This window comes from Varroa destructor, unplaced genomic scaffold (genome assembly GCF_002443255.2).
Source record: "Varroa destructor unplaced genomic scaffold, Vdes_3.0 BEIS01000004.1, whole genome shotgun sequence".
Classification (NCBI taxonomy): domain Eukaryota; kingdom Metazoa; phylum Arthropoda; class Arachnida; order Mesostigmata; family Varroidae; genus Varroa; species Varroa destructor.
Genome location: NW_019211457.1, coordinates 18335293 through 18360662, shown reverse-complemented (window position 1 = coordinate 18360662; position 25370 = coordinate 18335293). Strand labels below are relative to the sequence as shown.

General features: G+C 40.1%; 2 protein-coding genes across 6 annotated transcripts; one reads left to right on the top strand and one right to left on the bottom strand.

The window, feature by feature from the left end:
* Nucleotides 1-72: 72 nt before the first annotated feature.
* Ras85D (GTPase ras-like protein 1) lies at nt 73-17596 on the top strand. Of its 4 annotated transcripts, none has more exons than XM_022801148.2 (5): nt 73-2384; nt 12845-12893; nt 14255-14283; nt 15186-15366; nt 17219-17596. In XM_022801148.2, exons 1-5 carry the CDS (start codon nt 2354-2356, stop codon nt 17493-17495), a joined length of 567 nt encoding a protein of 188 aa, XP_022656883.1. In that variant the 5' UTR covers nt 73-2353; the 3' UTR covers nt 17496-17596. The 4 variants fall into 4 exon arrangements, with proteins under 4 accessions (XP_022656883.1, XP_086844084.1, XP_086844083.1 ...); XM_086987958.1 differs by lacking the exon at nt 73-2384 and adding an exon at nt 5056-5077; XM_086987957.1 differs by lacking the exon at nt 73-2384 and adding an exon at nt 5251-5716.
* On the bottom strand, nt 17434-25370 carry LOC111248588 (intraflagellar transport protein 25 homolog). 2 transcript variants are annotated; one of them, XM_086987978.1, is made up of 4 exons: nt 25117-25370; nt 24727-24828; nt 23669-23737; nt 17434-23186 (listed from the first exon to the last, which is right to left on the bottom strand). In XM_086987978.1, exons 1-4 carry the CDS (start codon nt 25151-25153, stop codon nt 23059-23061), a joined length of 336 nt encoding a protein of 111 aa, XP_086844104.1. In that variant the 5' UTR covers nt 25154-25370; the 3' UTR covers nt 17434-23058. The 2 variants fall into 2 exon arrangements, with proteins under 2 accessions (XP_086844104.1, XP_022656885.1); XM_022801150.2 differs by having other exon boundaries at nt 24727-24833; nt 25117-25366.

Below are 25370 nucleotides of genomic sequence, written 5' to 3'. Positions count from 1 at the left end.
TGTTTGGGGCCGTATCTTGTTGAACATTTACCCTCACTGCTGCGACGGGCGCAGCCGCTGAATCGGACTTCTCCGCCGTCTTTATCAATAGCAGTCGCCGTGGTCGTACGATTGGAATCAATCGCCCCGCAGAAGTCGGCACCTAGCCCCGCTAGCACAGCCACAATCCGTCGAGAAGGTGCGAGTAGCATCACCGTCGTCGTTGCTACTGCTGCCGACATCATTAATGGCAGATTGACGATTGTCGGCTCGAGGCTGATGCTTCCCCTTCTGCCGCCTCCCCAACTCGCCGTTATTTCGCTAGCTTGTACGCAGTTTACGTCTGTCTATGTCTGTGTATTTTGCTGATGCTGATGATTGTGCCGTTGTGGCTGTTGGACGATTGGTAAGTTGCTACTGAACAAGGGGACGGCACCCGCAGCGAGCGAGGAACGAACGAGTAAACAAGCGCCATCCATCCAGTCAGTCAGCCGGACGGACGGACAGACAAACAGTGGTAAGCTAGCAGACAAGGCAGGAACCGAGCGTTCGACCGAGTAACTCGAATCGCGGTGAGTTGCTACTGCTGAGTGCTGTGTAGCGTGGTAGTTGGTTAGCCATTCTCATCGAGTAACAACAGCAGCGGGGTTGTAATCATCGGCATCATCGCAACAAGGGGCTATTGCAGTAGAGATAGCGGGATATACCGCCCAGTAGACGGGCTGAAGAAGCGGAGCGAACATCCCCCGAACATAAAGAACCCCATCGCGAATAAGAAGCGACAAATCAATAACAACAACAACAGGAACAAGCAAACCATCGACAGAATCAAACGTTACATTACCAACGGTACCGTGACCGTCCGGCTGTATTCGCACGGTGAGAAACAGAAGTTACCAGCGTTGCCTTGCGGCGGCTGCGCTTTTCGGCACCAACAGAAAAAGGAAAGGGCAGTTTGTTCATAACTCCTTGTGTGTATGTGTGTGTGTATGTATGTGTGTGTGTGTGTGTGCATGTGCGTGTGTGGATTAGGTGAAAAGGAGTTTGCTTGCGTGAGTTCGTTCTTCGTCAGCCGTTTCTCTTTCTGTGAAGTTTGTCGGCCGAAGAGAGAGTTGAGTTTGCAAGTTGTTGCTTCTTGTGTGTGGTGTTCGCTACTGAAGTTTAGGTGGATGTGATAGTTAACAGCCAAGGTAACAACGGATAGCGGTAGACACATCAATTTTTGGGCTAGCCAAGCAGCCAGTTAGTCATTCATAGGAGCAGTGCTCGCAATTTCGTCTTTCCGTAGTGCCGTTGACGACTAGCCGCCGTATTCTCGGTTATTGGAGTTGAAGTAGACTGTGTGTCTGTGGGCCTCGGTGACTCTTGCTGGTAGCCAGTGCAAGCAGTAATCTCTTCGAGATTCAAGAAAGCTCAGCATACGAAGAAGCGTCGATCGCTGTAACCCCGATGCGATCAGTGAATCTCAACAACAGCAAAAGAAAGTATAACGGTATCAACGATACTATAAGTTACAGCTCACTTGTGTTACTGCTAGCTGGCGACTTTTGGAGATAAGAAAAGATTTCATTTTATTCGACTTTTCAAATCGTCCTTACTCTAATATTAGAGTGGTCTTGGATTTGCCCTTCCATAGCATCTCTGGAGGTTTTTAGCATCCACGTCTCAGTAACGGCTGTGTCCAGCCGGTGTGCACCTGTAGATGGTCCTATTGCAGAGACAGTGACGCCGCTCGGTTGCTGACCCGTCACCAATTGCATTTGCTACTTCTGTGTTGTTTCATTTGCCCACGTTGCTTTTTTGCTATTCCCTCGTATAATTATAGTGAGTTTGATAAAGTCGAATCTGATCTGACGCCGTTGAAGAAGTTAAGAAAAAGAAAAAGAGCGTGTTTGTTTATTAACAGAAATTACAGTGACAGCTGCTGTTAAAGCAGCAATAATAAAAACAACAACAACAACAATCATATCAACGGAACGGAAAATGAGATTGTAGAAACGACAAGAATATTCTGAATAAAGAGAATAGTTAGTGGCTGCGATTGTCTGTGTAGCGATCTGTCTCTTTATGAATCCGTTTCTGTTATTACTACGTGCGTGAGTGGGGCACCTCACCTCCCGAACTGAGAAAACGTTGCTTAGGACGCTCACTAAAACGGTTTCCTCCCTCCGAAAGGTACCCGGTATCGCATAAATAAACCAACCCAACCTGGCCTAAGTGTTTAGTGTGTTGTGCCTGCCTGAATTGGTCTCGGTGCTTGGATTTCTAAGCCTGGCACCTCAAACAGAAGCAATATAAAAAAAAAAATAACTCTTCTACTGTAACAGATCATCAGCATTACAGACGTGGAGGCTGCACAGCCTTGGAAGAGATAATGACGGAATATAAGCTTGTTGTGGTCGGCGGTAAGTTTTCCGAGTCCGTGATGTAAATCCTAGCGCCATAGATCCAACTGTATGTTTATAGTTAATCACGTGAAACAGGAATAAAAAAGTATTTATAATGTACAATTATAATAAGCATTATAGTTATATGTTGTATCGTTAGTCTAGGCTGGCAAGTGTATATTAACATTTTTCGAGGGTTTCTCAAGGGATCCGCTTCGTTCTACAGCTAGTTGTCTTTTTTACTTTGAAAATATGTCAATTGCTCTTATTACATAGATTATATTTCAGCGTATATTTAGGCGGGTTGTCTCTTGAAAAAGACCCACTTCAGGAGCACCTCTTTTGATGTAGATTTTGCCTACTTGTCTCTAAGCTAATTTATTCTTAACATTTAAAGCAAAAAAGATTCAAGCCGAAGTAATGGTACTGAGTGAACTGTATTGAATTATTAAAGCCTTTGGAAAAACTTTCGTTCACGTCGGCAAGAAGCGTTGCATAGCCCCCTGAGTAGAATGGGACCGATTGATTATCACTTGGCGCCCTAACCTATCCGCGCTTCAACAATGGCGACGCCAAGAAGGCCAGCATTACGACACAGGCGTTGCCCATGTTCTAATCAGATTTTGTGCAAATACAAATTCTAATCGGACTTAATACATTACGCTGCTGAGCAAATTTGCTTCATGTTGGCGACTCTCGTCTTATTTATCGATGGATCTTCCCTCTCAACTTGATTCATGCTCCCCATGGTCTTTGTTTCGTTGTTACATATAATAATAACGATAAAGATGATTCTCAGTGGTAAGCGTCTTATCGAATTTTCAGACCATACATATCTACTTCATGTGATAGACATTTTTAGTGAAGCGTATATGTTATGTTTTAATCGTGTTTCCTAAATGCAGTTGCTCATGTTCTCTTTCGCGGTACGTCTAGCAGTCCCTCATCTTTCGTTTCAAAGCGATGTCGTACTGATATTTTTCGCAATGGGGATTCGAAGTGCTGCCTCTGCTAGCAGGAGTCTTCTATTAGCGATCTATGTTGTAGAAGTACTGGTCGCCTCCAGCGATAGCGACGCTAAGTTTCGCTGCCCTGCGAAGCCGAGCAGACAACAACAACATCACCACAACTGTACAGGGACGGACACAAGCGCGAGCGGTTTCCGCAGCCACAGCTGTGGCGATGTCGCCAGCCGTAATGACGGTGGCGACGACATGGACAATCGCGACCGTGGACATACGCCCTGCCATGTTCATTGAGCGCACCCACACAGGCTGTTGCTACTGGATCTTCTTTGTTGTTTAGCTTAGCTGTCGATGCGACTTCTCCGTGGGTGCGGGGGGAACATCTGCGTGTTTAACTGTAGTCTTTTCTGTTTAGCGTTTATACACTTTAAGTCAAGACACACCGCCGCTACTTAATTCACTACTCAACTAACTATGCTGTAGCTAATTAAACAAGCTAGTGATCAGTATAATCAGTAATAACCTGTATTACGTGTAGTCGTGCTGACGGTGGCGATTTTGCTTGATGGGCCCATCGTTACTGATTGTGTCAAGTATCAAAAGCCGCGTCTAGAGGAATGCTTATTGGCAGTAGCAGACGTAAAATTAGAAACATTTATATTGAATTGAAGATTTTAGCTTTTGTGGCACAGCGCTTCAAAGGAGACGAACTAGAAATTTTCGTCGAGTAAGGATGGAATCATTCAGGAGCTGGTTATAGAGGTATGATATCGTCTTCTAGTTTGAAAAGGCTGGTTAAAAACTACGTATATGAATTGAGTAATACTGACCAAAGCTACAAGTAAATAATACGTAAAATGAAAGAACGCTGTCGGGACTAGTAGTAGTGGTACCTAATTAAAACAGCACGTATTGTAGTCGGTATGCCTTAATATCATTTCAACTGACCATAGCTTCACTCTTCTTGGATGCAAGTACTGATTTTTACAGGTATTTTTACTGTGCAAACAATGCGTGCATCTGGGCCCTAATTCGAGGTCCTGTCGATAGCTCCGTAATTGAGATCAGCACAAAGAGTAGAAGGTGTTTACTGGAATTAGTGATAATTGGGTAGATATACTGGCGCGGATTTTTCCAGTGTAGTTGATGCAGCAGTAAATGACAAAGTCTTGATGTTCTTTCATTTTAGGAGATGCAAGTAGTCTCTTAACTGTTAGTATCAAGGAAATTGTGGATACAAATATACTGCGGTGGCTATTTTTGCAGTGGAAATATGCGTTTATCTGATGATTAATATTCGACAGTTTTCGAAAGTAACTGTTATATCAAAAACCATTCATCAGCTAAATCGTATTCTATAGGAACCTAGATATGAGGTGTCGAAGTAGCGCGCAGAATCTATATTGCACTCTAAATAACGCTTCCTTTACTAGCGTACAACTGGAGCAGATTTAAACGCTGATATACGGTATACATTGTTGGTTCTTCTCTCAAGTCTGATTCTACTATAGGGATGACTTCATTGTTTTAATATTCAGCTTTCCATGAGTAGAAAAAAGAATGCTATACTTTTGCTATGCTTATCATGGCATCTTTCTCTGTTATAGACTGCAATTGATATTATCGTTTTCCAATGTCTGTAATAATTATAGTAATCACAACGATCATAATAGCGATCGCAACACAGCGACCTCAACGGCACTAGAATTCGCAGCTATCATCTCTACTGTCATTGCAGCATGTGCGGTTGGTTGAAGTTCAATATTTATCTGTCTGTGTATCAAAACGGTACTAGCTGCGAAGGTTGGAGGGCGAGATGCTCTCTCCAGATTACCCTGCGCTCTATCGTACGCCGGCGCTAATGTTCGTTCTCGCAAGAGTAGTGGAGGACGTTTGTTAGTAGCCTGTTTCGATGCGTTTCTGATACGCTGCTTTTCTGGCTCATTTGCTCGTTGGCCAACTGACTTCCTCTATTATTGTTTGCATAGTACTTGACAGCGTTCTTGCTAGTTGTTGTTGTTGTTGTTGCCAATATGTTTCTGTTACTATATATTGACTTGGCTGCCGTTGCTGTGATAACACCATACGACAGACTGCTAGGATACGACACAACATAGATACAGTGGCTGGTTCTGTGCTGTTCTGGCCATTAATGCTGCTGTCGTCGATTACCGTTGATAGTTGCTGTTGCTGTGACGAGTGTCAGCAGCAAAAGAGGTGGCAACAATAACGACGGCGACGACACAGCGCAACAAGAGTTCGTCCGAAGAATGCCCGTGGCAATCGCCACCGTAGATCCGCTGACGGCGTCGCCGTCACCAGCAGCTACAGCATCGCCGCGGTTGATCGTAGTGTGGATATGCGACGGTTCTGGTGATCCTAGCGGTGAGCCAGTGTCCCTTTCATTTACTCCCTACAGAGTTATAATGCTCGTGATGATGACGATGGCTAGGAACTTCACGGCGGTTTGTGTCCGCCGGCAGCGGCAAAAGCGATAGCTACTGCAATAGCCATTGCTCCATTGCTGCTGTTGCCGTTGTTTTCCAAAGAGAAAAAGCAAAAGGGGAAACGCTAACTGCTGTTAATTTTTATTGAGAGAGGAGGAACAGCCACAGCAATTGTAGACAGCAGTGGCAAGCTCATAGAGAAGTTGAGTTACTATTATTCACATTATTGGCTGGTCACCGATGGAAGCGTTGGACGCAGTCGCGTCGCTATTCGCACCTCGATAACGTAGCACCAGCATTTGCTCTAGCAGAGGCTTAATTATCGTTGCGAAACTTGAGGTTCGTACTGCAATTACCTACCACCAGTTGCCGCAGCTGCTGCTGATGACAGCAGTGCTTCTGAAATATTGGAGTGATGAACTCTCCAAGTAATTGCAGCGGCGGCAGCAGCAGTAACAACAGCAGCGCCAATCTGGGGCGGCGACGAAGATGAGAAGAAGCAATGAAGACGAGACGACGTGACTCGACAGCGTGGTTACTAACTATGTGTATATATGTATTGGGATATCCTTCTGTACGATTGCATCGGTAGATAGATTCATTGTTACTGTTATCAACAGTCGGTTGTGGCAGCTTATGTTACGGTTATTGCTATCTTAATATTACTGTTATGATTGTACTTTACGGAAAATGTTAACTTTTATATTTATAGTATGTATTTATAGTTTGTTTTATGTTATCGATTCATTTTTTGTAAAGCATTTCAAGCAATCGATCAAAGCATTGGAGATAATCTTCTTTCTTTTTCCACGTTAAGACAGAATTTAGCGGACAGAAATTAGCCACTGTCCCCCGACGAAAACTTTTGACGGTAACACATGTGTCGCACTGCATAATTAGCAAACTGGACCATTGCTAAATATGCTATTAATTGCGCTTAATAGACCCTCTCTGAGAACACTAAGCGCCAAAGGAAGAAATATGCAACAATCATAGCAAGCATGGAAACCTAACCGCAGTAGTTCTCGTGTAGAGGCACTCCAATTAAACCACTGGCAGTCATGTATTATCGACAGAGCTGTTGGCGACCGTTTTTGTTGTGTTTTCGTTGATGGTCGTGAGCCTATTAAAGACTAAGGCCTTCAAGTTGTTTCTGCAGGCTTTCACGACACACCTCATAGGGGAATGCAGACAAAACGAAGATACGGAGACAATCAAAAGAAATGACAGTGAACAAAAAAAGAAAAGGCCGACTGGACCAGTGAATAGTAGTAGCAAGACTATTTGCCGTAAACGTTGAGGATGTAGGGGAGCGTCAAATTATGGGTTATCTCACCTGAGATTTACTTGTTTTCCGAGTTTTCGTAATTTGGAAGACATTGGTCTTATGGAACGTTTGTATAAGTAACTAGTTGGCTTGCACAGAAACCTTGAAAAGCTACTCAGACATTTTTGTGCTAGAAACACGAAAGAAGAATTGAAAAACTGTTAACCTCCTGCGGTCGGGCACCGGTAACAGCTTATCCATCAAAGAATATCATTGCTAAATCAAGATGATGGTGAAACGGGGTTCAACAGGGCCCTTATCGAATCATCTAATTATAGGCTAATAGGGACGCTCTATCACGAAACAAACTCAAACGCGACATCGGCTAGCGAAAAAGGGAATGATCAGGCTATCGTTAAAGCTTTGTGGCGGTGGACTGTGCCGTCAAATCAACCAAGAAATTTCCAATTAATAAAAATGATGAATGATCAATAATCCGAAAATTACACATTACAAGCTTGCCGACTGCAAATTTCTGAACAAAATTTCAAAATGCGGACGTGAACTAGTTCGAAATAAAAATGGGTCCATGAAATGTGTAATATGATAGTAATACAGTTTTCAAACGTCGAATTGGCTATTTTCTTTCAACGTAATATATCAAAGCTCTTGGTGGTTACACGCTTTAAACTATTCGACACTCGCAGCAGTCTTTAAAATTTAGCTGTTTTTTTTTAGGTATTTTTTTAAAACTGGCGGCTTTCTAAATTCAATGAAAACCACAATATGAGACATCCAAAATGACGTCAAAAAAAGACCTGCCCTGAATTATGTAAAAGTACCATGGCGCACAGTTTGAGCCGATTTGTCTAAATTAAGAGCCTGGCTTGAATAAAGGAGTAAACAAGTGTTGAAATAATGTCGAAGGTTCGTACCAGGCTCGTCATAGGTTATCGAAATTTATAATAGTAGTAAAGAGTTGTTGATCTTTTGCAAATACTTCTTAGAATCGAGAACGTCATGTGCAGATGGCATATTTCCCGCTTATTTTTTGAGCTTTCATAGTATTTTGTTTATCGTTGCTAAGCTGTTCAGTTTTGATTTTAGATTTGGATAATATTTTTCGAAATACATTTCCAGTGCATTAGCAGGCTAAGGCAACACAATTTCAGGTGTGTCTTAAAGGACTTAAAGGAATATCTATTTACAAGAATAGGTATTGAACGCTGCATATTTACATAGCATTTTTCTCGTGAAAACTGAGCTTTCGTGCGTTCTATTGTGTGTCGAGCTTTGTATGCAAAGAATGGTAAACTGGAGTCGCAGCCGCGCTGTAGGTGTAAATCTGTACTCTCTGAGGAACGTCGGGAGCCGTCAGATGTGTGCAAGTCATTGCGTGATCTGAAAATTCAAGAGCTAATTTGAAGACACCTTAAAAGCATGGATTTATCGATGCAGTGTGATGCTGTGCCTATGATTTAACGGTCATTATAAACCCATGTGGAGGAATAGAGAGAAATACTGCCGTTGTGTCAGGGGCTTATTCCTTTCTTCAAGGCTAAAAACTCTTTTCGTCATACGCTCGTACATTAGGTCATTGTCTACAGATTTATAAATATAAAGGCTCAAGTTTTACTTCAAATGGAGCAATATTTATCTATATGAGCCAAGTTGGGTTAGTTTATTATTAGTTGTTGTGTATTTTGCTGGTCTGATGAACTGCTCGATTTGTGTCGTGTTTTCTCGGGGTTTTATGGAAGAAAAAGAACTATTCAGTTCGACTATCAATTTGCATGGGCTGCAACGGCGCCTGCAGACACACACACATATATATATATATGTAATTTTTAAATTGTTGTTTAAATAAGGGAGAAGAAAAGCTAAAGCAAAAACAAAATTTAGTTTACCATACGGCTTTAAACTACCTTAAATCGTATCAAACGTTTTCGTCTGTAGGATGAAAGAGTCGATATTGGCTCAGAAGGGTCGGTATTGTACAATGTCTACCTACCGAAATTTTAATGTCCTTGCTCGGTAGTGTGCATCACGATTATAATGTAAATCAATTTACGATGCGACTTCGACATGTGGGTATATTTAATCCTAAAAACTTCGCTAAATACTCACTATTCTGAGAAAAGGATAATTTTTTCTACTGTCTTATAAACTGGTGTTAAAATCCAAACTTTGAAGTTTTCTTTGGGCCAAACCTTAGTTGCAGGCGTTAATTGTTTTTTTTTTTCTATCCCTCTGCCTGAACTCAAATCTTGCTGGCCAAAATTAATATCACTTTGTTGTTCGTGGTAATTGTGTTATGTCGCGACCTGAACGACATCGGCATAGTTGAAATGTAATCATCTCTTAGAGATTGCTAGTTTTAGAATGCCACTGTTTAATAGAGCGTATCGGTATCACCTGCGCGGTAACTGTTCAGCCTTATTTTTTTCTATATATTTTGCTCGTGCATTCAAAAGGCATTAGCAAGCGACAGCACGCGCTACAGACATTCTTTTCGGAAAGCCCTTTTTAAATATCAAAGAAAGGAGATCACTGATAGTATGCGATCATGAATGGAGTTCCCGTAGAAAATATGATTTCTAGTTTACTGAGTAGGAGTAGTCATTTTAGTCAGTTTCAGGCGAGCATCGATTGTTATGGATCATTATGTTGAGTCACTAACTGTAGCAGTATGTTGGTTCGTAGATAACATAACCGTTGCTGCTGCGCGTATTGTGGTGTTGTTGTCTAGTGACCCAGCCCTAAGACCAAATATAGCGTTAACTTCAAGAAAGCAGGCTTTACCTTATTTTGGGTCCTGCAATGTAACAAGTATGTGTTCATTTTTCCACTTCACATATTGTGCACTGTCTTCCCGCAGTAGTGTTACGGGTACCGAACAAAATATGGCTATAAAAGACTCATTCAAATGGAACGGATATTCACGGAAGGGAGACGATTTCTTAGAATCACACTGGTAAAAAGGAAATATCAAAGAAGCCGAAGTGCTGCAGAGCAAAAAATGCTAGGACATACATACATCGTAAATGAAGACTCGACGATACCCATGCATTAAGCCGATTAAGAGACGAATAGGCTATTAAACATAGTCGGCAAAAATTAATTCTAACCAAAAAAGCAGCGTGTTACGGCTACTTGATGGACTAGCGGGAAACTCTAGTTATGTTTTGTTGCCCTGAATAAAATTCCCTGTAAAATACTCTGAAATTATCAAAGATGGCTATATATAGATGAATCCGATTTGTGTATACGGTCAAGGACATCTACCAGACAATTCTCGAGAATGTTAAGCAGGGCAAGAAAAACGCTGTGACAATTATCACTACAGACAGATGCTTGCGTACCATTATATTCTATCTACGGTTCGCAATGACGAATCATTCTACTAGAAAAGTGTCTTGAAGCACACTTCCAGGTTGTGGACTTTGTCTGTTGGGTCGAAATCTTCACAAGACTGTTAAAAACGCAGACTCGATAGTACCACTAATAATACTATCATCTAATTTTGCATAATTGACACAAAACGCGTCTACGTATATATACTTGCTGGAACGCACTAGAAGCAATACAACGTAGTGGGTATATGTTCTTGGAAGTGTACCTGACTAAATCAAACTGAGTTTTCCTCCCTCCCGTCTCATTGTCACATATTATTGCTACTTAGATTATAACATAATAATTATACGATAATTATTGAAACATATATATAATAGTCATATAAACGCGAACAACGGTTCAGGGTCGACGTGCTGCCCGCGCATGAGAACGGCTATGATGATGGTTAGTATAAGATTTTGACCTCCTCTTCCAGACATTTTCTTAGTAGGCGAGAAGCGTAGTCGTCGTGCGTCCATGTAGACGTCATGATGACGCAAAAATAGTGACAGGGGACAACTTCATGTGACCCCTTACCTTTATCTGAGGGGTCTCTAACGGGACAAACTGGGGGATTGCTCCTTCTCTATGATCTTCCGGTGGTCAACGGTGGACGGATAACAGCTGATACCCACACAAATGGAAAAAAGCATATAATCAAATATTCGCTGTTTGCACAGGAAGCACTGCTCAGCGAGAATATCCATCGCTTTTTATGAGACGCTATGCTTTGTATGTGTTTCGGTCAAAAGGTTAAATAGCGTTTTACATTTTAGTGCTTTTGTGATAAAAGCCTTTGAGGCTATACGGGCACTACTTTTCTACATGTCTCATCTTGTAATTGCGCGGTGAATCTGTTTTTTGGGCAAACAGATTAGTTAACAACGGTCCTAAACGAATCTAACTAAATGGTAATTTGCATATTTTCGAAGAAAAGGTGAATAAATCCAGGTGGGTTGTATGGCGGCGCTATCATAGCTTTCTTCAATTCGCCCATTTGTTGTCGTAATAATATATAAAGCTTAGATGTAGACGAGCGAAAGAGTTACCTTCCAATAACGACATAGAGATGCTATTGGTGAATGCATGTATAGAAATATTGAATTGAGCGTTAAAATGCACTCTGTTTTTTTGCTATTCTTATTATTATTATCTTCTTCTGCTGTTACTCATCATGCTACTTCACCTGGTTTCCATTCAAATGTCGTCCTGAAAATGTGACATGTTAGTGGCCTATTGAACAGCGTAAAATCAGTTCTATGTTAATTGTTTTAGGAAGTTTACAGATTATTTTGTTCCATATGGGGTTAACAAATACCGAAACGATATGTTCCGCCAAATTTCCGGTGCAACACATGACACTTTGCTATCACATGCTGCCATTTCGAAAGTCCATCTAACCAATAATTATTGAACGGGCTAATGGATGAATGTAATTCGTAGGATCGTTTCAACTAGAAGCAACATATCTATCGAAGCGAAGGAGGTGATAGGCGTTAACGTAGCATAATTCGTTAGTGTTAGCTAGGCCGTGGTTATAGAAGTAAGTGTCATAAAAATGACTCGAATTAACTCGACATTTCTATTGCATAAAGGAGACGAGATCAGAGAAGAGCTGCCACTTCAGTTCTTTGCAGAAATATACTACAGTAAAGGAGAAATGTTTTGCTATTGCGATATTACGCATGGATGCAAAAAGGTGGGACACCAATGAACTGTGAAATGATGCGTATTGTGACGGTAAAAAATGAGAAGAGCTTGGATTTGCATTGAATGCTATTTATTCGTCGGAAATTTATGTTTAACTGATGCGATTCAGTTGTGTTGTTAGAAATAAGAGGTAGCGTTGCTTTACGGCGGGACCGCTCGATCCCATCCACTAAATCAGATCATACCTTACGAGTTTAATATAACGTTGGACTAAGGACGAAGTAGAAAATATACATACTTTTCTATGGAATTGTTCTTTATTCGAAATGATATGCAGTTTCATTATGTACCTGGGCGCGTATGTATGTGCGTGTGTGTTTATCTACCCGCGTATGTACGTCTGCATGGGCGTGTGCGTATGTAGTAATTTGTCATAAACGTAGCATTTGATTGCTTAAGAGGCCAGTGTTTATCCTTTGTGCCTGAGTGGGCAAATATAGCAACGGTATAATTATTCTTTTTGAAACACTATAACTACTCCAACTCTATGTATAACCGTAATTATGTAGTAAACCCTAGTTAAAACTTATTCATGATTGATGATCGTTTCGTAGAAGCATGGAAATAATTCTATTGGCAATAACTACACCATAATAATTATTACTGTCGCATTACTGCAATGTTGAGTCAGAACTTGACTAATGTTGGTATATTTTGTCATTTATTTTTCTTTATTGATTGTATTTCTCGTTCCAGCCGGTGGCGTCGGCAAAAGTGCTCTCACGATTCAGCTCATCCAAAATCAGTAAGTTGTCGCTCTTCTTCTCCACCGTTTCAGCTCAATGGTTCCTGTGGTTTCTATAGGGAATTTGTATCTTGCATTTTAATCCTCCTTGTCTCTAAATGTAGTAGACAGTAATTTACTAGATCATAACATTCGCCGCCCACAGGTAGTAGTGATCTTCCTCCAAAAACCAGCTACGTCGACTTACAACTTATCGCGTATTCTTTGCTATGTTTGCGTCATACTTGGCATCTCTGGATCTGTTTTAAATCGACTAAACCGCCTAAATTCAAGCGGCTCTACACTCAAACCTTTCTCTTTTTCCGGCGGCGTATGCACGAAGTTCGTTCACCCATTTCGATCGCAATAATCTTACGTCACTCCGTCCATCGAGCATTGGTCCGTCGTCAATTTATGCCATAATGCCGTTTAGTCATAATAGTGTGGTTGCTATTGTAGCAACGTCTGCTCTTGTAAGTTATTTCTCAGTTGATGCTAATTGATTAGCCGCGCTTAGGGGTTTTAAGATTTATATCGAAAAGATTCTGCTATTGGAATTATGCAGCGATTTAGAATTAGACCCCAGCTATTCCTGGAACTGTTGCTGCTTTACTTTATGCAGTGACGGAAGCAATATTAGCAGCAGGTACCTCTGGGTCCGCCCCTGCGTTAGGACTAATTCATTTCTGCGGCAGCTAAGTCGTTTTTAGTGTTGGGTCGCCCTGGTAAAAGGGAAGCTATCGACAGAGACCTTTACAAAGGCGAATTCACATCGTACAGCCTTAAAGTTGCTGCCAGCTACTAAGTGACCATATTGCGTTCACGATATAGGATTAGCAGAGGGGTCAAGTTGGACGACACATGCGTTTCTGGGAATGAGCTTGTTCCAAGATTGGGTATAATCAATGATAATGATTACGGTATAAAGTGCTTTGACAGAATCAGCTCATTAAACGTATTTCGACAATGTGGCTCCTTTTCACGCTATATTGCAGTGTGATGTGGGTCTTTATATAATAATTCGGTTAACTCAATTTGAATACTTTGTGAACGCTACAATATGTTAAATTTCATCAAGTGTTTATCCTTCTGCTCTTCATTAGTTTAAAAAATAGTAATAGTGATAGATAGAATATAATAATACTAGTAATAGTGGTTAGCATTATATGGGGAATGTCTGACGCCGCATTTAGGTATGTTCTCCTACAAAACTGCATGCACTTTTCTGGAAGTGACCCCGATATTAGAAACCGAGTCTATGTAAGAATATTTGAGATTTGAGACAAAACCTTACCTTTCTACTTAAACCATAAAGTTTAATTATATGGCATATGAAACTAAATCAAACATTATTTTCCGCGTGCGCTTGTGAATCATTTCAGTTTCGTCGATGAGTATGACCCAACTATCGGTGAGTGTCTCCCGAAGCGGCTGTAACAATAGAACAGTTTGTTATCAGTTTTTACATTGTATACTATATCAATGAAACTAATTAATAAATTTAGCATGTTTAGCCCGTTCATAATCAAACTCTGAACTATTCAATTGCGTTTACACTTATCTAGCAGTTGTTTATTGCCATTTGTACAATAACACTATTGTTCCACTCTAGCCACCCAAACGTCTTCTAAGTGCTTTATTCGCCTCTCACCAAAAGAGTATATATATAGCGTCCCTAGCTGATATAACTGATACTAGCCATCTTTAAGCAAAATGCTAACGGGGATGCTGCAAAAGCCAGTAGCAACTAGAGACCCATGAGAGTTGCCCGAACAGGGTTACATAATATGAACCGGCCATGCGTGTGAGCTTTGCAATAGACATAAGTGTTCCTGTTCTCGGGCCTTTGTAGTTGCTCTGGGCGTTACCTTTGTGGAGGAGGCTTTGTAAGCATTACAAATTCATATATTTTTATACACATATACACCCACTGTTTATCTTGCTACCACGGTCTTTTCGCTGGAAAAGACCTAGGTGGTACTCACTGTAGCTGTTAGCTGCTTACCGGCTTTCGCAGTTTTGTAGCGATTCTTTTCTAGACATGGATTCAGAAGTGATGTATTCTGCAGCGACAGTGGTATCTGCGTGGGTCGATGATAATATAGGAGGCAGACATAGGCCATGTGGCATTTGACGTTGACTAGCATATGTTCGTTGTGGTATTATGTGGAGATGTGTTTGAGTGGGCGGGCAATTAACATGTGGAGACTACGAGCGCTGTTGTTGTCATCGGTTTGCACTAACGTTCTTGTTGTTTTCGTGGACACGATTGCTGCTGTCGCTGTTGTTGTTTGTGTTGATTGTGCTTTGCAGAGGATTCGTACCGCAAGCAGGTGGTCATCGATGGCGAGACGTGTCTGCTGGACATCCTTGACACGGCTGGTCAAGAGGAATACTCAGCAATGAGGGATCAGTATATGCGAACTGGGGAGGGCTTCCTCCTCGTGTTTGCTGTCAATAATGCCAAGTCCTTCGAGGATATCGCCATGTACAGGTGAACACAAAAACATTCGCGTGAGAACACGGATACGACATATAGCAAAAAAAAGTAAATAGGTCCAGCCAGTATTATTTGACTTATTCGTTTATATTGAATCATCTCTGTTATCAGCCTTTGTCGCGACTGCTATGCGACAAATTTGACATTTATAAACAGAAACCAGGTAGAAAAAAACTATAATAATTTTACTGATGGAAAAAATATCCGTCTTAACGGTTACCTTCTGTCCACTTAAGAAGGCAACGAAGACGTTACAAAATTTACGTATGTTTAAGGCAATAGAAATGTACCCTTTCAGACTTGCTACACTTTAATGCGAGGTAACTGTTGCACCCAATCTACTTGTTACACATACATGAATCCGGTAAATCGTACTATATTTAGAAGCACATAGATCAGTAAAATGTAATCCTTTTCAATCGTTTACACAGGGCTGGTTGCTTAACGAATTTCCACTGCGCTTTACAGAATACTTAAATTCAAACCGGACAGTAGTTAAAGGCATTACATCGAAATAGATTCAGTGGCGCTCACTTTCGAAATGTTAATCATTAGTCATTGATCCACAATAGAACGTTGTGTTTCACTGTGATTGTGTAATTTCGCACGTGACGCATCATAAAAGCATGCGGCCACAAGACTCATGACGTTGTTTGTCGAAAACAATCCCCCAAACGATTTACATAGCTTTAAGAGACGATTCAGTTTTACTGTCCAGATAATCGTAACATCAATTATATTTTCTAATTAGCCCTAGGAGTCTTTGTGTGACGATTTTAGAACTCGGGCTAAAGAATATTGTTCGATGAGGTTTCCCAAGTATTATTATTCCTTTCATGGTGAGTTCTTCGCTGACTCGGTAATACCACCTGCATCTGAAATAAAGCATGCGGCTTGATGGACAATATCAATCAAAACTTTTGTTCTGAACCTCTTAGTTTGGTCAACCAATACTTGAAGATGCAGGGTCTTTGCATTGCCCGATCTTTGCCTGCACCAAGGCATGACCTCTTTCTCTCTCATATATTTTGTCATTGACCTTTCATTTCTATTGGAAGGCGTGCGGTAGAAGTAAACATTACAAAACAGTGTGATGAAAGTAATATCCTGGAAAATAGAAGCCCCATAACGAAAATAAGTGAAATGATTTGTGGTGTAACTCCCTAAAAGACAATATTAAAATTTTTTTAGATTTTTTTTTTATTTTTTATGATTTTAATATTGTCTTTGAACACAGCGCCCGATCCGAAAATTCGTGGATTTCGTACTTATACAGAATATAAAAATACAATACTGCAACGGCTTATTTAAAGATTTATGATACAATCGTTTTTCTATTTTCAGTTTTTTTTTTCTTTATGAGCATAGATTTAAGCACGTGGTAGGTGCATTTAGTTTTTTGAGAAAATTCAGTTTCAGCAGGCAGTGCTAAATTTAAATGAACGAATGAACAAATTAGGGAAAATTATATGTGGAAATCACATAAAGTATATCGGGCAAATAATAAGTTCACGGAGCCATTATTTTCTATTTTTTTCTAGTTTTTGGTTCGCTATAGTCCTACCTGCCTGTGTAACGATCCAAAGCAGTTATCGAAAATTTTCTGCCTTTAAGCAGACACTGCACACTACATTTTCCTGGAAATGATCTATTCGTCGCAGACAATTTCCATATGTATCTCACAGGCTTATGAGGTAATCTTTCGCCGCGAAGCTTTTATTCGCGTTTCCAATCCATACGAATTAGTATTAATCATCGTCCGCTTCCTAAAGTAGCACCATCCCCACCTACAGGTTAAAAAATTTGAATATTCATTTGTCGTCTTTTGCTCTCGTTGACGTTACAGAGAACAAATAAAACGCGTGAAGGACGCTGACGATGTGCCAATGGTTTTAGTCGGTAACAAGTGCGATTTGCCTTCGCGCATCGTCGATGTAAAACAGGCAAGTGAACTAGCCAAGAGCTATGGTGTGCCATTCGTCGAAACTTCAGCCAAGACCCGTATGGGGGTCGATGAGGCATTCTATACGCTGGTTCGGGAGATCCGCAAAGATCGTGAGGTTAAAAGCCGAGAAAAGAAGCGAAACCGTTCGAAGATCAAGAGGAGATGCACAATTTTCTAAGGAAGCAAACAAATAAAAAGGACATACAAATGAAGCTATATTATACTGCTAAAACTATTAATACTAATAAAAATAATGAAGCCATTTATTGCCTCTGCTTCTCTCCCCTGTTATTTGTACTATTACTATTAATATTATTATCGTGCCCATGAAAAATAGCTGAACCTGGTACTCTGTTGATATGTTCAATTGTCTATATTCTCATATTGTTCGTTTAATTCCTGTGAGTTTTAACTTCAGTGAGTTCGCTCATAAAGTACGCGCACATTTACTTTTGGTGGTTCGATGCAGCTTTGTGTCCCGTGAAGCGCAGGCATTGAAACGCATCGGATTCAAGCGAACATCCTTCTCTTGTGTTTATTTTCCTTGAGCTCGCTGGACCTTTGGTCCTCGTAGCGCTCATTTTTTCATTAGTTCTTGCCTTATTAATTTCAGCTAATTAATGACCATTCTTTATAATGCATGTACACGCATATATATAGATATATGCGCGATGAATGATACCATCTTAAACACGGCATGTTATATTACTATAATAGTTATTTCCATGAGTTTAAGACAGGAATTGAAAAAAAAAAAGAGATGAAGAATAAATGGAGGCCGGGTCGAGGGCCCTCGCTACCGGTATATGTAGCTTGGTTTATCTAGATAGAAACGACTAGTGACGAACCGCAGAGAAAAATCAATGTTGTGGACACACGAGCGTATAATGGAAAAAGCGTTAAGATGCTAAAATGGGTGTACGTCGAGCCGAACACAACAATAAGACATCTACAACACAAACACAAAACCAATTAACAGACAACCGTTCGTAGGTTTAAATAATAAAAAGAGAGAAATGTTATTTTGAATCATGAAACCGCCGCTTGATCTGATCCATGGGCAAGGGTGAAACAGAGAAGATTTCAGAGCAAAGGATTGGGTAAGTTTTGGCAATGTATTTAGTAATCGGTTTTCTACCGTGCAACAAAAATATTGCACTTCGTTGATTTTCTAGTACAAAAATCTCCCTGTGAAGTCGATTATTCTCTTATCGCTGGTGAGGTCAACTCAATGAGACAGCTAATGATCTTTCTGGGTTAATGATATAAGATACTATAAACATGATTTGTCTGTCCTCCGTTTTACTATGGTTTTCATAGCTACGACCCAAATTCGACTAACTGGCGAATAGTATTGTATTCTTATTAGGGAGTAAGTTAGATTCAGGATGTCCAGAGACGTCGGAAACAAACCGCTAATTAAAAGTTGGGTATACTCTGAAATTCAACTGAAAGTGAATGAAAAAGACACCCATGGTTTCGCAAACTTGCCGAGAAAAATTGCATCCGTCCAGTTATTACTAGTGTTGGCAAGCATTGATTTTTTTAGAAAGCTAATGTAATGTGCCTGGCATAAAAGAGACTTATTTGCCTCAAAACGATATGTAATGGAAGAAATGCGGTAACTATCATTTCGATGTTGAACGAGGCCTACAGGTAGCGCGCTCAGCCTTTTATAAGATTGCCTGCATGTTTCGACTCAGAGTTTTGAATAAGACAGTCTGAATAATCATGATGACTTGATGCTTAACAGAAATATACAACAAAAAAATGATATGTCTCTATTTAATCTGTTACGAGTTTTTTGTGCGATTTTCCGTAGTTGCTGTCGACAAACAAAAGTGCTGAAAGAACACATCGTTAATTGTGGAGATTGGTCGATACAACTATGTCCATTGCAATTAGGAAGCTATCGAGATTCTACGAGCGGAGAAAAGTCGCCGGTTTTTTGATATCTTATAACATCGTCTGCGTTGTGTTGAAGAACATTGAAGTAGGTTTTTAGATTAGTTTTAGTACAGGTGCTGTCTACTTAGCAATTAGTAGGAAAGACTGCGGCGTACAAACAAACCCCTGCCAATTATGGGTTCTTATTGACATATCTGGTAATGACTAATGTGTCAAGACAGCCGTCGATTGTCATTCAGGGTTCCGAAAAAGTAATTTCTAGGCTGCTCATTTATGCCATTGGGATACCAGGTCCGACTATCACTCTAGGAATAACATTTGAAAGGTGTATTATAATAAATCTATACGGAGAATCGGAAGGGGTCATCGTGGCAAAGTTTTGCTTGAAGCTTTGCAATAGAACATTTCTATGGTGTGTATATCAACGAAAAGAAAGCAACAATCAGGGTGACACAGCCTCGTTCCATTTGTCGAGGCAACACTAAATATCAACACACTTTACACTTATTACAGAACGAAAGTAGGGAAAAATGGCTATAGGATTTTGACCTGCCAAAACGCTTTGCCGAATAATGATAGGAATGAGCTCCGACCAGTGCCGTGTAACGAACATTCAGAGTGACGACAACACGTAGCAGCTATAGAAATTACTGCATAAGACTTATTCAAATTATTATACAAATTGTAGAAAGTCATTTGCGAAACAGAGAGAGGCATGGCTGTGGTGTATCAACAAACAACGGAGAGATTGGCCGTCGTCTATTCGTTATATATATGGGTACGACGAGGTTGGTAAAAGTCGACCAACAGAAAGGTCTCTGTTCGGTTAGAATGAGTCCGGAAAATGTGCCGAAGATGGTTAAGCGGTAGTGCATGTATATTTCAAATGGATTCATCGATTTCATACTACTATGAAATAATGAAATGTCCCTATTATCAATTTGTATAGATAGATATTGATTTTGTATGAACCACTAGGTCTGATTCGTTGATAGCACTCATTGGTGACGCGAAAATTCATTGACAAAAATATGCATCACCAACAAGGCAAATAAAGATATAAATAAATAGGGGTCAAGTGCTAGAGTAGCGAGTGGTTATCGTTTTGTCTAAATAAATCTAGAGTTTCCCACATCTGCTGGGAAAGAACAGAATGATGAAAAACGTGGCCACATAAGAAAGACCGACAGGCGGCTTAGGATACTGACGGTTTCTTTATTTAATCAATAAACGTCGCAATCAATCCAGCCTCATCCGAAATGAAACTGCGTTTCTCTTTGAAAACGAAATGATGCAGAGGGACGAGACACGCGAGCATGTCGGACCTTTCTTGTTCCGGATGTAAAAATTGGCCATTGGGTGAGTGTAGCGGAAACGATAGATCAAAGAAAAGTAAATTTTTGAGACCAAAAAGAAGAATATATAGTAAAACACTCTACGACGTATGGTACGTACTTATTTGCGAGGATCGCCGTCGAAGAGTGACGATTCAGATGAATGTAACTTCGTTTACACCGGGTATTACGTATATATATAATCATAAGTGAATGTTTGCGTGATGAATGGAAAACTAAAACATGGCTATTTACAAAACGACGAACCCCGGTTGCGCCTGCTTCGGACGTTAAACGAGTAACAGTAATAATAACGTCTGGTTAAGTATATCTCATTTTGTTCTTTCTGTCATATTTCCGGCATTCGCACATGTAATAACAATTACTATTATGAATAAATTGTTTATTTATGAGTTTGAATATTAAGACCAAACTATTCCGTTTACGGCTCGTCGGTACAATGAACCTTTAATGTTAGACTTGTCGACACTGCTTGTGTATCTACTTCTCGTGCACCCGATTAAAATGGCTGATTCTTATGTGTTTTTATAATTAAACGTAGATTCTCAATGGTGTTTCAATGGCAATGTGATAACGTTTAGATAAGTGGACTTCGTGAAGAATAATATTAGTAATAGTCATTTTGTTTGGTAGCGGTAGTGGTTTACTGCTAAGGTTTCGGTGGAAAAGCTGACTGAAAATAGTTACGAGTCCAAACTGAAAAATTAACGGTGAATACTCGACCATTGCCGGTTGATATGAATGTAATTTATGTGCTTTATCTTTTGTTTTCTATTTTTAATAGTTACCTATTGAAGTGTGAACCAATTTTGGATTCTCACTTAAAAGTATTTTTTTGTAATATTAAAGGATAAACAGCAGATATAATGTTCGAGAATTGTTAGATTCGTCATTAAGGCACGTCATAGAATACCGGTCAATTAATTGCGGGTTGCTTAGTTTCCGAGATTCGTGTCAGCTAATTACACCGTACAAAGTTGTGTAAAGTTCTCAGGGAATATGAAAAGCTCACGCCGATAAAATCGAGGTCGTCCATCTGTGTCTACCATTAAACTCGTGCAAACCTCGCAAAACGGTGCCTAAAGTGAGAGGAGCCGCCTTGGTTTCAACCTGTGCAAGGCATCGTGAGCAAAGCATGTCTGCCTAGGATTGTTTCGACAACCGGGTACTGCATTTGAAATTGGTCGTCATGGAAACAACGCGCGGCAACGACGATTGTGGTGTCGAACATCGTATGATCTTTGTTTTACTACGAAATGTCGCATATTATATAACACGATTCTAATTATTACTAATATAACAAACTAAAGTAAATTAAAGGTGACAGAAGAAATTACCAAAGTGTTGTATCCTAAGTTGAAAAACGCTGTGTAGCGACTACGTTTGTGTTTGTATAGAGGCTGATCAGAGTGTGTCACCAAAAAAACTGTGTGCATTTTGGTCAATGTAAAGGACACAGAACAGTACATATAGTGAAAGGTTCTTCAATACCTTAAATTCATCAAAGGGAACGATATCGTTGAATTCAAAGCCAACATGTTTTGCCTTCGAAAGCAATAACAATCCTCGACTTTCTTGCGATGTTTATAGGAGAAACGATTAAGCCTTGTACGAGCAGAGATCGTTCAATTCGGCAAACTACTGCGATGATCCCCGGTAATATGTATTAATTAAAACGTTATCGGGGTGTGGTACGCACTTTAATTACTATTAGGAGCCGTACACACATACAAACAAAGCTTATACTGACTTAATGCTAACATGAGAAAAGCGTTACCTTAGACACGTAACATGTGACAGGCGCCGACAATCTTTATTTTGCTTCGCTAAGATAAATGCACATTCGCATATTTTTCTAATCGATGAAGCCCCTAGAGAGTACTCCGCATCCCCACATAGATGCACCCCGTGTAAGATACGTTCTGTACAAGGTCTAGACAACTTTTAATATTTACCAGAGATTAAATGTTGAACGCGCTAAAAATCCCGTTGAAGGTCTAAACAAAAGGAGAAACTGCAATCAATAACATGATGTAGGATGTTATAACTATATATATATGTGTGTGCGTGTGTTTAAATAAAGTGAATGATGTACTTAGATTTTATGTTCTTATTCTAAATAAAATTACTGCCTTTACGCCAAATTGTCAGTCAAAAATAATTTAAAAAAATTCATTTAAAAAAAAAGTTACAGATACCGAGGCTGTGAAACGGTAGAATTGCATTTATTATGATATTCTAGGAAGCGTTTCAAATGTTCAGCGGGTGCGTTAAAGGATCAATCGAGACATCTGAGAGACTAGAAATAGGTCTATTTTAAGTGATGAATTTAGAGTTGGTTTTGCATTTCTATTTTTCTCTATAATCCAAATAAATATGAGATCCTTTTGATTCAAAACTTGACCTTTCTTCTGTCTGTTTTCACTCAGTCTGTTGTTAATCGCAGGGTCTGTCCGCGTTGTCAGCAACCGCAGCTATCTAGGAGATGGTCAAATCATGGACTGATGCAAAGTGCTCGTGTCCTGACAGGATTAATATTCGCAGATGCTGGAAATCTCCGTTAATTTCTGAAACAGTCGTTTTCTGTAAATTTCCAGCCGGAATCTCTGTGAACGAAAAATTTCAAAAGGAACAAACTCGTTTAGATTGCTCTCTATCGTGTCTAACTTAGTTCCAGTTCAACGCATATTTTTACATTCTGAAATTTTTTCAATCGCTCCGCACGGATAATTTATAAGTTTATTGTGCTGCAGGAAATTCATTTGGTGAAGATTGTGCCTGATCCTCATAAAACGGGTAAAAGCGAGAGAGGTGACATATGGACATATATGCCTGTTCCTGGATTCTCAAATGTGATGAAACCTAAACGACGCTAATTATTAAGATGCAGGGGTAGAAGATCAAATAACTTAGTAATTAACTAGGCTGTTAATCACGAAATGGCTGATTTTTCGTTTGATAAATAGTTAAGATTTCGTTTCTAACTTTTTCTCTCGATTTCAAAGTTTTGTCCTGAGTTAGGACCATACATGCAGGAATTTCAGGCGTCAAAAAACACTATTTTGTTGACTGTTGACTTGTAAATCACCTTGTTGTGTAATCTCCTCGAAGTTTCTTGGCTCGCTTTCGGCAGTGGCCTCAATTCTCAGTTCCTTTACTGCAATGGTAAGAATTACGGTGCATTAGTAATGTACAGGTTTGGGATAAATTAAAATACATTTAGTCCTGTAAGGTTGCTCTTAGGCTGAATTACATTTGGCCGGTTTATATCAGTAGATCGATAAATCTTCGACAACAAATAATGGCGCGTTAGAGAGTCTGCTGTCAGCGAACTATCGTTTCGTTTCGTCTCCATAACATTTAACCTGTGTGAGTGACTAAATCAGGCCTTAGTTATGGTGTTTGTACTACCATATCATAGACAATCATATATTTTTCGTTCTGTTCGAATCAAGGGCTGTGCGATCTATTCATCTATGATGGTAACAGATCGCAGATGGTAATCATAGGTCACGCAATCAAGCGCGGTAGCCCGCATGATCAACAGGTCTCATCGACAAGACAATAGGACTACTAAGTCCCTTTTGCATTTTCCTTTAGAACTTCATCAATAAAGGGCTAATAACTACACTCGATTCGCTGCGACTACGATTAGAACAAATGGATCGGACCCCCACTAGTGTTTTTATAAACGCATCGATTTTAGGAGCTGAAAGCATAGCCCTTTACTTCGTTAGCTTCCGCGCTGGATAGATGTTCGCTCGGCGAACATTAACAGGGTTGCACGACTTTCAGAATCCCCAGGCACTTCTGGGCCTATGTGTCAATAGCACTCTCCTCATCTGTAACAACTTCGTTACACCTGTCTGGACGAAATATCTACATCGCAATACTTATTGCTGATTATTCTAGACTAGGTGGAGTATGGAGAACATCGTACATACATGTTTCGATTCTGTTGTAGAGGGCATAATGAGGTAATAGGCGGAAACGGGGGCCTCGGGAGTATGTGGTATCGCATTATCCTAAGCTAACTATGCTCAGGCTTTTATTCGAAGTGACTATGGTTTTTATGAAAACGTGCCGCGAAACAGCGTGTATTCCACATGCGATCCATCTGTTGGATACGTGTGTTCGCAGACGTACCGTTGCATGAAAAAAATTCGAGGCTTTTAATGAAGCTTGGCTGTTTGAGACTCACAACGAACGATTGAGGGTAAGTGCCGGTGGTCGTCCAGAATACAGCGCCTGTGCTAATACATTATTTAATGAAACAGCAGTAAGTATACAGAAGCCACTGAACTCTTATATGACATGAGGTCGTAAATCAATAAACTAATTATTACGTTGATTAATGGCCTTATCGTTTTTTAAAATCTGTTGTTAATAGCTTCAACAATTAAAGACGGGCAATTTCAATGAAGTATAGAAGATAAGCTGTGAGCAAAACTTTAATTGTGTTCACATGTACAACACAAGCTAGCTGAAGACCGACCAGCTTAGTATAACATTTGTATAATCATGTTACGGACTAACCTGTTCGAAATGTTTTCTGACGGATGGGAGCTATCATAACTCGAAACCATGGTCACGCTGAAGTCCAACGTCATTATTACTAACAAGCAGAAGCAACAAGCGCTTTGGAAATATCACAGTTTCCCAGCGCGGATATAAGAACTTTTACAGAACTCGCCGAAAGCCGAACTTTCCACAGCATAGGAGTAAGTACGTTCTATACGCAAAGCAGTTGCGTTCCCATGACAACTGGATGCGATGCGCGTTAATACCTG